Raw genomic sequence first — 16,682 nt, forward strand, 5'->3', positions numbered from 1 at the left:
TTGCCTCTCAACTAGTATCACACCAGATGCATTTCTCAATCACTGCATTTATCTATTTGGTAGTGACTAGACTGTGAGCTCCTTGAGGGCAGGGATCATGTCTTACGCATCTTAGGTAAACAAAATCCCTATAAGAGCATCGTCTATGCTCCATAAATGCTCAAGGAAGGAACGAAAGAGTCCTGGCTCCTGCTTCAAAGTAGCTCTGTTAGTCTGAGCAGGATGCTGAACTACTCTGTGCCTTGGTCCCATCTCAGTAATATGAGGAGATGGCATCATGAGAGGATGCCTGAAGTCTCTTTCTTTTTTTTCCCCTAGCACTACCATTGTGTTAGTTAGCTCAGGCTGCTATAACAAAATATTTTAAACTGAGCAGCTTAAACAAGCATTTATTTCTCACAGTTCTAGAGGCTGGGAAGTCCAAGATCCAGGTGCTGGCTAATTTGGTTCCTGATGAGGATGCTTCACTGCCTTGCAGATGGCCATGTTTTTCCTGTGTCCTTACATGGTGGGAAGGGAGAGGTGGGGGGAGGGAGAGAGAGAGAGAGAGAGAGAGAAGAGAGACACTAATCCCATCATGAGGGCTCCACCCTCACCACCTCATCTAAACTTTATGACACCCAAAGGCCCCACCTCCTGATACCATCACATTGGGGGTTAAGGTGTCAACACAGAAATTCTGGGGGGACACAAGCATTTAATCCATACCAACCATTTTACTAATCTACTCAAGATAATTATTTCAAAAATAAAGAGAGCTTGGATACAGGTCTCAAATGAGGGGAGTCCAGGAATCAAGAAGTCTGAGAGAGAGGAAAGCAAAGAGTAGAGGAAATGGGATTGTTCTGCCAACAAGGACAAGGGACTCTAGAGAGAAGAGGGTGAAATGAGGTTCAGATACAAATACATAAATTACGATCCTAGTGATTTTAATAGAAAGAAAGGAAGTTGAAGGAGACTTTTTTAAATGTTGAAGACATTGCACTGGGGACTATTTGGCCACAGTGGGTGGCAGAATGTAGTAAATCAAAGGGAACTCCAGGTTTTGTACCTGAGTGACTGGGGAATGTGAATTTATCTAACATCAACAGTAGTTCCCAACCCTGACTACACAGAGAATTACCTGGAGAGCTTTGAAAAAATATTGATGCCTGGGCCCCTCTCAAGATCACTCAATTCAGAATTTCTGTTCCAAATTATTCTGTTTTAATGTTCCAGAGATGGAGCTTGGAACATTAGTATGATTTTTGGAGGCTCCCAGATGATTCCACTATGCAACCAGGGTTGACAAAATTTACCTAGAGTTAAAGTCACTAGATTTCTGGCTGCTATGGAATCATAAAAATTGGAGGACCAAATGCCGATAGCTACCAAATAACTTCATGTATGGTTTGTGTTGTATGCAGAAAAATGACCTCCCAAAGATGTCTACAACCTAATCCTTAGAACCTATAAGTACGTTAGGTTACATGGCAGAGGGAATTAAGTTTTCAGATAAAATTAAGGTTGCTAATGAACTGACCTTAAAATGGGGGAGATTATCGTGGATTAACCAAATAGGCCCAGTGTAAATACAAGGGCCCCAAAAAGTGGAAAAGGAGGTTAGAAGAACAGTTAGATAAATGAATTGTTCCTGACTTTGAAGATGGAGTAAGGCTGGGCACGGTGGCTCATGCCTGTAATCCTAGCACTTTGAGAGGCCGAGGCGGGCAGATCACTTGAGGTCTGGAGTTCCAGACCAGCCTGGCCAACATGGTGAAACCCTGTCTCTACTAAAAATATAAAAATTAGCTGGGCATGGTGGCGTGTGCCTGTAATCCCAGCCACTCTGGAAGCTGAGGCAGGAGAATCACTTGAACTTGGGAGGCAGAGGTTGCAGTGAACCAGGTTGTGCCATTGCACTCCAGCCTGGGGGACAAGAAGGAAACTCTGTCTAAAAAAAAAAAAAAAAAAAAAAAAAGATGGAGGAAGATGCCACAAGTCAAAGAACATGGGCAGCTTCTAGTGGATTGTCCCCTAGAGCCTCTAAAAAAAGAATGTAGTCCTGTTGATACCTTGCTTTTAGCCCAGTGAGAACTGCGTAGGACTTTTGACCTACATAACTATAAGATAATACATTTATGTTGTTTCAAGCCACTGAGTTTGTGAGATTCTGTTAAAACAACCCCAGGAAGCTAATATAGGCGGTCAGCTTGGGAAGATTTCACAGAAGAGATAAATTTTGATAAACTTTTGAAGGGCCGTTATTGGTGGAGAAAAAGATGGGGAGATAGATGTTGGAATTTGAGTCCATCAGAATTTTTTTTTAACATTTCAAGGATGTGTGATACCTACCTAGGATATTTATAAGCCAAAGCTAGAGGAATAAAACAGTATTATGTAACTGTTGCTAAATTCCCCAGTCAAGTCAGAGGCAAGGCATTCTCAAGAATTTTTCTCAGTAATTTTACTTGAATTGTGTGCAACTTCACAGATATAAAGGCTGACAAAACACTTGCTTTACCTGGTTGGCTTTAAATTACTTAAGTCAGTATAGAAAGCAGACAGCATCTCCAGCTTCCATATAGCCCTCCCCTGAGTGTCATGTGGAGCTTAATATTCTTATCACTCTCCTTTAATCAGATCTGTGGACTCTGCTGATCTGTTTTCGTTGGATCCTTCTGAATAAAAAATAATTGGATCATGAGACACACACATACACATAGAGACAGACAGGAAAACAGACAGACACACATTGAGACAGGAGAGACAGACAGCAAAAAACCCTTCCATATGTATCTTTATTCATTAAAACATATTTATTGAGGACCTATATATGACATGAACATACGTCATGTTAGGGATCCATCAGTGAATGAGACAGGCAAGGTCCGTGTCTTTACAGAGCTCACAGCCTGGTGGAGGACACAGACAAATCATTATGCAATTTATAGCAGAGTGGAAAATGTAAGTTGCTATGAGGGAATACAGAAGGGGCAACCAACTTAGTATGGGGATGGGAAGGGAAAAGTGTGTCGGGGAGGCTTCCTGGAGAAAGAGAACTTCTAGGCCACTCACTGTCAAAGTGTGGTTTTTGGATCAGCAGCATCAGCAAACCCTGGGGGATTGTATACATGGACATTCTCAGGCCCATTAAGCCACACCTAAGAATTCTAAGGATGTGGCACAGAAATCTGTGTTTCATCAAGCCCTCTAAGTGATTGATACATGTAAAGTTCATCGAGAACCAGAACATCACACCTAAACTGCGCATTAGAATCACTAGGGTCACTTTCCACAAAAATGCTGTGACCCCACGCCCAGAGATACTAATTTAATTGGACTGGCATAAAGCCCTGGTATCAGTACTTTTTCAAGTCTCAGGTGATTACGATGTGATTTTACTGTACAGTCAGGGTTGAGGCTGTTTCTCTAGGACAGCTGAAGCTGGAGTATGGGACAAGGGCTGGAAGGATCTTACAGGTGGTGTGCAAAAGCCCAGAGGTCAGAGAAAGCCTGATGGAGTGTGTTTGGGAACCGTACAAGGCTACATACAACAAAACTCCATGGTTTAAAACAAGGTATGTGATATAAGTTCAGTTGTTCATTGTAGTACTTCTCAAACTTTAACAAGCATAGAAATCATCTGAGGATCTCATAGAAACACAGATTCTGATTTGGTAAGTAGGAGCAGGGAACTGAGGTTCTGCATTTCTATAAGCTCAGCGATGCTGATGTTGCTAGTCTGCAGACTGCACCTCACCTTAGCAAGGTTCTACTGCCCCAGCTTTCCCTGAGGGTACATGTCAGTGGATGGGAACTGCAGAAGGATGTATCTACGCATTAGTCCCAGGGCTGACATAAGGGCACCTCGTTGGGGTGAACTGCGGATGCCCATTGCTGTGTGGGCATGTTTTCATGGTAGGGAGGAAAGACGCAGCCTCGCCCAACCTCCTAGCCTGCTCTTCTGATTATTATCCATCAAGGTCGTACTGCTTTTAGCTCAGCAGTAACTCCCCCTCTTTCCTTCCCCGTCCCTCCCACGCCAATCTAGCTGAGTGCCTCCCCTGGTCAGTCCAGCCGACCAGCTCATTAAGTGACCGCCGGAGAGCTCCGTAACGCGCCAGCCAGCCAGTGAGGCGCTGGGCTAGGCGGGGGCTCTCCTGGGACCCGTCTCCCTCTTCCCACCTTCCCCCGCTGACCGCGGCGGTGCCTGCGGCAGAGCCTCCCTCTGCAGCAGCCCCTTGCACTTGGCTCGCACTTCTGGGCGCTGTCCATGGTTGCAGCAGTTTTCGGCGCGCCACGTCAGGAGGCCGCAGCAGGGCCCTGCGATTGGCGGAGGAGCCCCTCGCCATACCCCTGCACCTCCGCCCACGCGCCTCGGCCCCGGAGGCGCGTGCCAGAGAGCGTGCCCGGCGCGCCCCGGGGCTCCCGGGCGGCACACCCACTTTCCTTATTAGGGCAGAGTCGAGTGCCCAGAGCCGGCGGCCGGGCGAGGGGTGGGGCGGGGAGCCCGGGAGCCAGACGGCCGAGGGCTCAAGCACAGCCGCAGCCGCAGCCGCCTCCGAGCGGCAGGAGGGAGCAGTCGGTCGCTGCGCCCCGGCGGGCCACTTTCCCGGGACCCCGCTCCTCTTCCTTGTGCCGAGATTTTTCCACTGCGCCCCTCCTAGTACCCGGGTTCCAAACCCCTAGCCACGACATGGAAGAATTTTTGCAACGCGCCAAATCTAAACTGGTAAGTTGAGTGAGCAAGGCTGTGTGTGCGCGCGCGCGTATGCTGATGGAAAGGTGGCGAGGAAAAGGTGTTGCAGCACAGGAGGAAGAAGCAACTTTGCCACGGAGTTGTCAGGGTGTGCGGGCTGTCTCCTGGAAGAAATCTCTGGAACTCTGGCTCTTAAAGCTGGCAATCTGTCTCCAGAATCCTCCCCCGCAACCAGATGAGGTGCAGAGCTGAAGGAGGTTGTGGCCTGGCTGAAGTTGGGTCGCTTCTGTCCAGCTTTGGTCCCTAAATCGGCAGTTTGCTCCCGAAAGCTAAGGGAAAAATGGGTGTGGTCTTCCTTGAGATAAAGAGCCCAGCCTTCTGCAGATGCATTGCGTGTAAGTGTAAAACAAACAAACAAAAAAGACTCTTAGGACTGTACTTCAGCTGGAGGAAGTCAGAGTGCTGGGTAGGAAGGACATGTGTGGTAATGGAGAATCCACAGGATAGAGCTTGTTCCACTGCAGGAGTTAGGGACATTCTAGTGTGTCTTGTGTCTCGCTAATTCCTGTTCACATCTGTAAACTCCGGCAGAGGCAGAAGGGGAAACTCTAACTGTTGGTGTTCTGGGGTTTACCAGACCATCATTCTCCCGGGAGCAGACCTGTGTGTTAGCCCATGTTTACCGTATCACTGTCCAAACAGTGAATGGGCAACTCCACTGTGTATGTTAACAGTTGCTACACATTCTGGAACAACAGACTCTAGCAGTTTCTTAATTCCAAACTGTTTTGGCTCTCCAGCACAGCAGTAATAAATATAATGGAAATGTTTCTGTTTTGGCAGAAAAAAAAAGAAAAGCCTGTACTCATTTAGAAGCAATATCTTTAATGAACTGTAAAAGCACTTTTTACAGGCCTGGCATGGAAAGAAATGCATAATTTATGATGCCTTTAACCTTTAAGCCTTCATAGAAGCCAAAATATAAAGTCTGCATTAAGGTAATGTTTTAATCACAAGGCAGGATATTTGCAGGTTATTACTGTAACTCATTTACCCTCACACAACAAAGGGAGTACAGGAAGGGCGGGCCCAAAGTTGCCTGAACCACCATTCAGAGTGCAGACAGAAGTGGGATCCTTACAATGGTCTAAGTGTAAGTATCTTGAAAAAGACCATTAAAGTTGATAAGTGCTTATATAAGAACTTTCTACCTGAAAGCTCCCAGAGAGTTGAACATTTGTGGAGATTTCAGAGTTGAGGAAGTTTGTGATCATTTCTGTGTTGTTTATGGACCCTTTTCTTTACTAGAGCACATGGATGAAAATACTAATTTCAGAAACTCAACTACGTATTTGGCATTTCTGATAGTATACATGTTCTGTTCTTTACCTAGTAATGAAGGAGAAATGTTCAAAAATGAAAGACAGTTTTGGCAACTGTGCGTGTGTGTGTGTATGAAAATGGTAATCAATGACAAATGCAGAGTTCTGGGCTGTATCTGTTTTTCGCTCCCGTAACATTTCTTTATCAGTATTTTTGCAATAAACATTTAGACTGTGGGGTCTGATATGAGCAAGAGGTTTCTCTCAATTCTGAGGAGCAGTTGCTGGAATGGAAATTTCCCTATTTCCGAGTAATCAGTTGAAAGTAATCTGTAATTTATTTACCGAGTCCCTTCATTAGATGAGCAATTGCTCTACATCATTAGAAAAAAGGACAGGAAAGAGAAGCGGTTGTTTGAAATATTGTTACCAGTTTCATGTCTTAGCCAGAACAATTACTGCTTATTTTATTTTTTCCTGGAATAAGCTTACTAGAAATCATGATTAACCTTTCACATCCAGCCACAGCAAAGGTGTTTTGGTCACTTTTAGTGTCATATTTCTCCTGATAAGTTACATTTTCTAGGTAATAAGATTTTTACTTAATATATGACACTCAAATATAGTAGTAGATAACATTCTCCTTTAGAGGATAGATAACCTTTTTCTTGGAGAAAAAAAATTAAGTCAATGTCATTCACTTGTGGGAAATTTATTTATAATAAAATGGCAAGATTTGGCCGGGTGTGGTGGCTCACACCTGTAATCCCAGCACTTTTTCACACCTCTGTAATCCAAGGCGGGTGGATCACCTGAGGTAAGGAGTTCGAGACCAGCCTGGCCAACATGGCGAAACCTCGTCTCTACTAAAAATACAAATATTAGCTGGGCATGGTGGCGCATGCCTGTAATCCCAGCTACTAGGGGGGCAGAGGCAGGAGAATCGCTTGAACCTGGGAGGCAGAGGTTGCAGTGAGCCGAGATTATTCCACTTCATTCCAGCCTGGGCAACAGAGTGAGACTTGGTCTCAAAAATAAAATAAAATAGTAAGATTTTAAAAAATTCAGCCAATCCTTTGGAAAACATTTTAAGGTGAAGAAATTTACCATGCTGATTTTTACTTACACCTTATTAGACCAGAAATAGAATTTAGAAGCTATGTTTTAAATGTTTTTCTTTAGAAGTTTAGCTATATGATACCTAAAAAAAAGCCTAATTGCTAGGGTTTTTTTTTTTCCTATTTGACTTAATTGCTTTGATATTCTGTAGGCATTATATGTATTTTTTAATGGTTTGAAATAGTTAATGACTCTTCCAAAGTCCTAACATAACCTCATCATCATTGGGGCTAGCTAATTCCAATAGGCAAAAAGAACTTTAAATTGCAAAATGGAATTGCTATTAGCCGTGGATACAATCTCCAATAATCAAAATGTTGGAAAAATTGTGTGTCTTTTTTTCTGACTTGGAACATTTATTATTCATCTGTCATTGTAAGGAGAGAGGAAGCTCTGCTATTCTAGGCCAGACCCTTGGTTGAACGGAAGTCTTTGAAGGAAAAGGATATTTTGAATTTTGATCAGGTAGTTTGGAGCTGATTTCCATTGAATTGGGAGCTCACTCTCAATTCTATTTTTCATCCCGGTCGAGTCCTGCTAGTCTTTAAACTGAGGCAGATTCACTGACATAATCCCCTCCTCGTTTTCCTTAAATCTCCCTTTCTAATACCTGTCCTTCGCTCCTGAGAATACTCAGTATTTATCAGAAATGGCAAAAGTAAACTCCAGGTGTGGCCTCAGAGGGACCCCTCCTCCTGGGGCTCAAATGCTTCTCATGTGGGCCTGACTTCTGCCTGGTTAGGACAGGCTGGGGGCTGGAGCATATTTGTGAAAAACTTGGTTGGAGGTGGGGCACGGCTAGGGAGGTAGTTACTTCTTCCAAGCAGTCTCCGGAAATGCTCCCTTCTAGACAAACAAGGAATGACACATATGGAATTGACACGAGGATTGTTAAAACATTAATGACAGTAGGATAAGCAATCTGAGAGCAAGCCCCCCAAGCTTGCGATGGTAATCAAAGAGTGGTGCTTCCTAGTTGAAATCACTTCCTTGATGTGAGAATCCAGCCATATTTTTGGTTTGGATACTTACTACTAGAACTAGAAATGAGAATGCAAACGTATTTTCTTTTTTCTCCTGCCCATTCAGAGTTGCAGAAATCAAATCCTATAGTTCCAGATCAGTCCTTAAGTTTTAGCCATGCTTTCTATTCTTAGTTCCATCATTTCTATGGTAAGATAATTTGAAGGAGTGTAGGGAATAAGGGCTCCCTGCTCTATGCTGTGATTTGGGAAATATCTCTCAACTTCACAGGGAACAGCTCAGGAAAGTATTCAGGACAAGGACAGTCTCATGGCAGTAAATGATCCACGTTCCCATCAAGTTTGGGCAGAAAATGAAGTCCATGAGGAATCATCTGGGGATGGGTAGAGAGTTCTGTGGCTCTGGCTGGCAGGAAGCCAGGGTCCCCACACTGGGCCCCTGCTGCCGAGCCTCCCTCACTGCCCAGACACCCCCAGCTGATGCAAGTCAAGCAGCTGTTAATGGGTGGAGATCACTGCAGCCCACATGCCGTATGATGCAGATCATGAGCCAGCCTTGGGTTGGGGGGGAGGTGGGGATGTTGTCAGCTGTCACCAGCAGGATACAGGGCACATCAGTGTCCCAGGAATGCTGTTTTCAACAAGAAGGTGGAGAGAGTCACTACTGCAGGCCAGAGGATGCATCTGCTACTTCAGCAGCGACAGCTGCGGAGGAAGGGCTCATTTCTGCAGTAGGTAGTAGTTGATATGTGTACTTCTACAGAAGAAAAATTCTGGGTGACTTGAATGTTAGCTCACAGTCTGTGATATGTGGCATAGGGACAAGAAAGCAGATTCAAAACTCTAAATGAACAACTGCATTAGAGTGGTTATAGGAGATGGGGTTTTATAAAAGAAAGATAAAGATTGCAGCATGTCTGCAGAATAATCAACTTGATTGGAAATTGAAGGAATATATTCTTCCTGATTTCCTCTTGCATAGGAAGAAGGTTGTGCATGTCAATAAAAAGGATATTTAAAGTAAATCCTTCACGCCTTTTAAAGGGCCGCTGTGGCAAGGACTAGTAATGATGAAGAAGCTGGCAGAGCTGTTTCATTTCAAGAGCTGAGCTCATTCTGGTCAGAGACCATGGGATCAGCTTCTGCCCCATTGCAAACCAGGGCAGGTGCTCTTGAGACCATGCCTCTTGCCAAAGCATTTATGAACAGGAAACTCAGGAATCCAAAGCGCTTCCATGAATGTGATACCCCTCGCTTAGGGGCTGATGAGGAATGAACCCTTGATTGCTTTGGTCCTGGAGTTAGCTTAATTTCTCACTGCCAGATCGTTCAGATGAACAGCTCAGCACCTTGGGCCTTGGAGGACATAGGATCAGGTGAGCAAGGTCACCCTTTAGATAGTGGTTTGGGGACTATTTTGTCAACTAAGTAAACAGCTGATGGCTTTGGTATAACCTGTTCATTTCGATGTAACATTTATTTGGGCAGATATTAACATAATTGTGAGTTTGGTAAACTGGTCTGGGGAGCTCCTGTAAGCAATGGCTTGGTGATGGAGGCATTATTCCTCCAGGGAGGGTGTAGAGGGAACCTACCCCTCCGTGAATGTTTTCTGAGCAGTGAGAAAAATGAGGAAAGAATACTTGGGTCTGGATAAAGGCTGCAAAAGAGGAAAAAACATCAGGGGACGAGAGAGAGGGCATGCAACATTAGTTATTGATTTTTCTTGAACCTTGGGGATTATGGGAGAGTCCTGGAGTTTGAAGTCTTCTTTGAAAGGAAACTGGGGAGGGCTGATGTATTCGGGAGGCAGCATTCCTATGCAGGGTGATATGAATAGTGCCCTCTGAGTTTGTGTAGTACACAACCTGCATGTAGTCCCATTCGTGGCTACCCTTTCAGGGGTCTTAAAGTAGCCCACTCACAATCTCTGGAATTGTCCCAGATCCATTTCTGTCTGAGCCCTGTGGCTTTGGACTTTGGTTTCCAGGGAAAAGAAGTCTTTCTTCTTGGGAGCTCTTATGAGACTAATTGGGCTATAGATCACCCTGGAAAATCAGACCCATGAAGTTTGGGTTAGAATAATCATGCTGATAAACACAGCTTTGGTTTCTTAATCTGAAAAATGGAATAATGATGCCTACTTTGCATATTTGTTGCAAAGCCAAAATGATGTACCCATCGCCCTTAGCACAGAGCTTGGAACAATGGTGGGTCTTTCCACTTGCCTCCAAGCCCGTCCTCTTCTGTACTTCCTCATCTTAGTGAATGGCATCGTTATTCATCAGTTTCTCCAGCTGAAAACTTCCTTTTCCTTCATCACTTTCCTAACCCACCCTATCCTTAAGTCACCCAGATGACTACAATGGCTGGCAAACTGCTTTCACCCTGTTTCCAGGGAGATCATTTTGAAAGCATCTTTCACACCTTTCCTAACCCTCCCTTAAAAAAAAAAAAAAAAAAGGAAGAAGAAGAAGAAAAACAAAAACAAAACAAAACAAACAAAAAAAAACCTCCTCATCACTTTCCATTGTTCTTAGGAGAATGGACACACTTTTAGCATGACCTGATCTGCTATCCAGCTTCTTTCTGGCTTTTCCTCTTACTCTCCTTGGCTTAAATAACTCCTGCCTCTTAGGTTAGATGAAGAGAAGACTTCTGAATGAGCCGCCTCCCCTACTCCTTGAGTCTAAGTCAGGTTTTTTGGTAATTTTTTAGATCACTTATTTCCGCTTGTCATTATATCTCTGTTGGGCATGTTTGTTCGATTAATGCCAATTTGGTGAGAGTAGGAACCAGGGTCTGTGTCATTTTGCTCACCATTGTATCTCCAGGTTCTTGTGCAGTACATGATGCTCAAAGAGTGTTTTTAGAATTAATAAACCCAAAAGGCAAGAGTCCTGCACAAAGCATGGCACATTGTAGTGGCTCGATAAAAATAAATAAACGTAGGGCCAGATGTAGATTTTTGAAGGTCTGAATCTGAAGAAGGGCTTGTGCCAGGAGGCAGGAAGCCATATTGGTTTGCTAGAAGAAGGTGAAGGACAGTAAAGTCAAGGAGCACCATATTGTACTTCACACACAGTAAGTACTTAATACAAAATGTTATGACAAAATAAAAATCTAATTTTTATGCATGACTGCTTGGAATCTGTAAATATTGGTTGAGCTAAAGCATGAATGGAGAGAGGCAGAGGAGAGGAATGGGGCACTGAAAGCCTCTGCAAAACTGCACTGGGTAGATCAGCCGACAGTGGAACCATTGGAACCATAGGTTCTCCTCCATGTGGCTCAAAGAGTAGAAGTGGACTCCCCCAAGGCCAACCACTGTATCAAGTCAGTCCAGCCTATTCTCTTGCTGCCCCTTGACCAGTGCTAATATCATGAGAGAGACTGGCAGGGAAGCTGTTCAGAGTCCTTGAGAGAAAAGATTAGGCATTCCAGACTGCCTGTCCAGCCCTGGCACTGCAGACCTCATGTGTAGGGTAAACCCATGCATGATCCTGAGTCAGACCTCTCATCCAGCCAGTGGGACTGTTTGTGGTCAAGCATGGTCACGGTCTTCCACTTCATCCAACTCTCCTTGGTGTGACCAGACTCTCCCAGGTATTTGTTTTAGCCTGTAATGCCAGAGTCTTTTTGAACTGATGATGTTTAGGAAAATTGCATATCTTTGGCTCCCTGCATTTGATATTTCTTGCTTTGGTTTCCAGGAAGCTTAAAGCTATGTTGGTGCTTCATTTTCTTAGCCTAGGATGTCTGAACTAAGGTTTTTTTTTTTTTTTTAATTGTTATTACTTAGTTTTAATCTCATTATAGTTGTTTTAATTTTTTTTACTTTAATGTATATGCAGTTTTATTATAAGTGGGTTATCCTTTTGGTTACCAGTGAGAATAAATAAATACGTCTTATAATAATATATATGATCTTGAGTATATTTTGGTGACCAGTCTGGCCTAGTTCAGGGTTCATCTACTCACATTTGAGAATTAGCTTTTTTTAGTAATAGAGAATATAGTGTGGGACTTCAGAATAAGTAGCTGAAAGGAAACATCAACACAGTCCAAAGATTGTCTGTGTTCTCATCCTCGATGATTGCTGACCTCCCTGGGAGCAGCAATAGCCACACATTCTTACATCTGAGCCCATAAACTGGGAACTATGAGGCAGCCCCTGGCAGAGGCTGCCTGCCCTAAATCAGATCCTGGGAGGTTTTCCTAGACTATGAGTTGTGGATTTAGGAGACCCTTAGAAAGACTTTTGTCTGCCTTCCCACTTCTTGCCCCCTAAAGGCATTACAGTGGGGTGGCTAATCATGTGGAACCAGTGCTTAATTTCAAATCCTAACCCCGCCACTTTTACTTGCTAGTCGCACAATCTTAGTTTCTTAGCCTCCCCGAGTCTCAGTTTCGTTATCTGTAAATGAGAACAGTAGTAGCACTGGCCTCACAGGGCTGCTGCATGTGTGTATGCCCTGAGATGAGGACATGATCTCCATCCACAGTAATAAAAACACGAAAAGGCCACTAGCGGACAAGAGCCAGGATGTCCTATTTACATTTCACAGAAACAGGAACAATTCTTAGCTCTCTTGCAATTCAGTTAGAATTTGTGGAATATCTGTCTTAGCTCTACGAGATATTTTTAAAATTTCATTTCACTCCCACAATGATCTTGTAAGGTAGGTACTAATCTCCTTTTGTGGTTGCCGAAACTGAGGCTCAGTGAGGTTAAGAGGTTTGCCCACGCTGGGCGCGGTGGCTCACGCCTGTAATCCCACCACTTTGGAAGGCCAAGGTGGGTGGATTGCCTGAGGTCAGGAGTTTGAGACCAGTCTAGCCAACATGGTGAAACCCCGTCTCTACTGAAAATATAAAAAAATTAGCCTGATGTGGTATCATGCGCCTGTAATCCCAGCTACTGGGGAGGCTGAGGCAGGGCAATTGCTTGAACCAGGGAGGTAGAGCTTGCAGTGAGCTGAGATTGCTCCACTGCACTCCAGCCTGGGCAACAGAGCACGACTCCATCTCAAAAAAAACAAAAAACAAAAAAACCCAGAAGTTTGCCCAAGGTTGCACAGCCATAAAGAGTAGAGCTGGAGTTTGCTTCCGGATCACCTGACCTCAATTCTAGGACCTTCTTCCTCATACCATAGGCACCTCTTCCTGCAAGATCTCCTGGAACATTTCATTCTTCTTAAATTAAAAGTGAACAGCTTGACAGGTTTATAGGAGGGCTGAGTGATAAGTTAGTGAAATTGCACATACATTGTTCATGTTGACCCAAGGGGTTTCATTCTTCTGTGTTGCTTGTTTTATATTAAAATCCTTTGAACAGCAGAATATCAACCAATGTTATTGAAATCCTGCTATGAGAAAAACATGGTGTTAGGCCATCTGTGATTTGATTGAATAAGTTGTGAGATTGTTCTCACTGCATGCCCATTGAAAGAAAATTAACGGATAAACGATTTGGAGAAGAGAGTGTGTGACTAGCTTTCAGAGTAATTAGAAATATTGTGGGCATTTGGTGAACTGTTAAGAACAAGAATGCATTTTTAAAAGAGTTTAAATGCCTCTTATTTGCCACCAAGTTTATTAGCACAACTTTTGGTTTTGCAGTTTCTTCACTGTTGCCACTCTCTTGTTGGTGGCCTTAAATATCACTTTGATGGACGGACCAATGTCAGGGGGTCTAGGCAGGAGAAGATCCAGGGTTAGAACACAGCTCTTGGTTGTGTCAAGTCCACTTTGGCTCTCCAGTCTGCTGGTTTAGCAGTGCCCCAGAAAACTGTGGATTATGCTGAAGATACACATAGAAGTGAAGGAAAAGGGGAAGAAAGGAAAGAAGGAAGGTGGTGGCAGAATTGGCAGGGAGATAGGAAAAAAGAAAGACATGAAAAGATTCAAGAAGGAAACAAGTCTGAATATCCTTCCACAATTCAGGACAGGATGTGTTGTAAGTGGAACAGTTCTTATGTCCACGGTCACTTCCCTGGCACGTCAGCCAACCCAAAGTCACCCCAAAACCGGAACTTGGGCAAAGGCAACTAAAATTGATTATTGAAAACCTATCATCAGTTAGTTCTTTTCTCACAGGAAAATTCCCTAAGTGCGATCTCTGAGGCTATTTATGAGATGATACTTGTAAATCATTCACAGAAATGCTGGGAGCGCAGCAAAACACATGAATGCTAGCTACCGTCATTGAGGTTATTATTTAATATGCACTTTGACACAGTGTTCACCAATTTGGTTTTCTCAGAAGGGGATGATGGAAAGGGAGGTAGCTGCCAGAGGCTGTAATAGATGATGACTTACAATGGGGAAACTGCACAAACAAAACCAAAATCAAACAGGACCTATAAGAAGCAGATCCGATGCCGGGCACAGTGGTTCACGCCTGTAATCCCAGCACTTTGGGAGGCAGAGGTGGGTGGATCACAAGGTCAGGAGTTCAAGATCAGCATAACCAACATAGTGAAACCCTGTCTCTACTGAAAAACACAAAAATTACCCGGGTGTGGTGGTGCACACCTGTAGTCCCAGCTACTCAGGAGGCTGAGGCAGGAGAATCTCTTGAACCCAGGAGGCAGAGGTTGCAGTGAGCCGAGATTTTACCATTGCACTCCAGCCTGGGCTACAGAGCGAGACTCCGTCTCAAAAAAAAAAAAAAAAAAAAAAAAAAAGGAGGAAGCAGACCCAGGCCCCCAGTAGGTGTCATTCCATTTGGTGTCAGGTAAATAATCCTAAATACCTGCACAACTCCTGGCAGACGTAACATCATTGACATAAAGTACATATCTGATGCTCATAGTAATGACCTTAAAGAATCAAGGGGAAAAGATCATTTAAACTTGGTGTCCTGTTTAAGAAGAAAGGTGTGGTGCATAAGCAATTTCAGAAAAATCTCCCACTCACATAATTAACATAGAAAACAACAGAAAAGAAGCTGTGGCTTACAGGGTAGGCTTTGGTTGTCTGACAAGCCTCTTGCATAGGAGACCTTGTTCTTGAGTGAAGCCAGATACGTGAAACGTCATGGTTTATAACAAGTGATCATGAGTCAGGATGGAAGGTGATGGTGCAGAAATGTGAGTCTGATGTGGGGAGGCATAAATAGGCCTCAGCACGTACAAGATGTGAGCAGCCTGGCTCCCCACTCCCATGCTCAGTGGAGAACTAAATCTGGTTCTTGACTCCAGAGGAGGCACAGCAATGACCACAGAGGTATAAAATAAGGTCTCTGAGAAAAGCCCATGAGGGACCGGAGGACTGCTGATGGCCTTGCAGTTCTTTGAAAGGTTCTTATGGAAGAGTTTCCACCCATGGAAATTATTTCTTCCCCTCAGTTGAAAAAACAGGACTTTTAGGACGAGTGACTTTTTTTTCTCTCTTAAGGAAGCCCATTCATTCATTAAGGTCCTTTTTGTTGTTGTTGTTGTTGTTGTTGTTGAGATGGAGTCTTGCTCTGTTGTTAGGCTGGAGTGCAGTGGTGCACGATCTGTGCTCACTGCTGCAACCTCCACCTCCCTGGTTCAAACGATTCTCCTGCCTCAACCTCCAGAGTAGCTGGGATTACAGGCATGCGCCATCACACCCAGCTAATTTGTGTGTGTGTGTGTCTTTAGTAGAGACGGAGTTTCACCATGTTCGCCAGGCTGATCTCGAACTCCTGACCTCAGGTGATCCACCCACCTCAGCCTCCCAAAGTGCTGGGATTACTAGCGTGAGCCACCGTACCCAGCTGGTCATTTTTTTTTTTTTTTTTCCTTTTTTTCCTGCAGAAAAGTAATGAAAGGGTGCAGAAAGAGAAATGTGCATGCTGGCTTCCTCCTCCCCAGCAAGAGCAGAGGCAGAAGCTCATCCTGGAGGTAGAAGCATTTTGATCCTGTCTGCGTTCCTCAGACACATTTTCTGTAGCGGTCAGTGGTGCTGGCCAGACCAGCACAAGTGGCTCTGAGAAGATAGAAATGCCACAGCATGTGGACAGATCAGCTGCTCCCTGCCAGGGGTATGTCTGAGAGAACAGGACACGTGCCTGGCAGTTCCCTGAGAAGGCAGTGTCCCTGGGCCTCTCCCCAGGGAGACAGGAAGGCGTAAATCCCTTTCTGTCCCCCATTCTTGATGCTTTACGGTTAAATATTTCCCTTGGCCCTTAGCAAGCTGGTTTGGTTTTCATGCAACACCTCCTGGTCAAACTATGGGGTATGATTCTCTCATCCTTCATTGGCGACAATATAAAGAGACTTCTGGAGCTACTTCCTTTTGGAGGACTGGGTTCTTGCAAGGAAAGGCAGGCAGTCTTCTAACCGATTCTTGTGGATTAATTTACAACTTTGATTCAGATTTTGTTCTGTCTTTTCAGTGTTTACCAAGATCATTGAGAGAACTTGTTTTTTCTCTTAAATGGTAGGCAAATTGCAAGCTTAGTCTTAGAAAATGTATATAGGACACAGAAAAAGAAAACAAGAGGGAGACCTTTCATTCCCTAGGTGAATCTTTCTTCTATTATTTAATTATGAATCTGCTCTGCAAGACCCTGAAATAAAGCCATCCATGAAGCAAAGCAATTGT

General features: G+C 44.1%; 1 protein-coding gene across 1 annotated transcript in view; it reads left to right on the forward strand.

Moving 5' to 3' along the window:
* Positions 1-4,425: 4,425 nt before the first annotated feature.
* The window catches only part of PRUNE2 (prune homolog 2 with BCH domain), a 296,911-nt gene continuing 284,654 nt past the window's right edge, over positions 4,426-16,682 (forward strand). The window contains 1 exon segment of the mRNA XM_030919141.1: positions 4,426-4,714. Within this exon segment, the coding sequence (XP_030775001.1) occupies positions 4,679-4,714 (36 nt within the window). The 5' untranslated portion in view covers positions 4,426-4,678.

Source organism: Rhinopithecus roxellana, chromosome 16, assembly GCF_007565055.1.
Source record: "Rhinopithecus roxellana isolate Shanxi Qingling chromosome 16, ASM756505v1, whole genome shotgun sequence".
NCBI lineage: Eukaryota > Metazoa > Chordata > Mammalia > Primates > Cercopithecidae > Rhinopithecus > Rhinopithecus roxellana.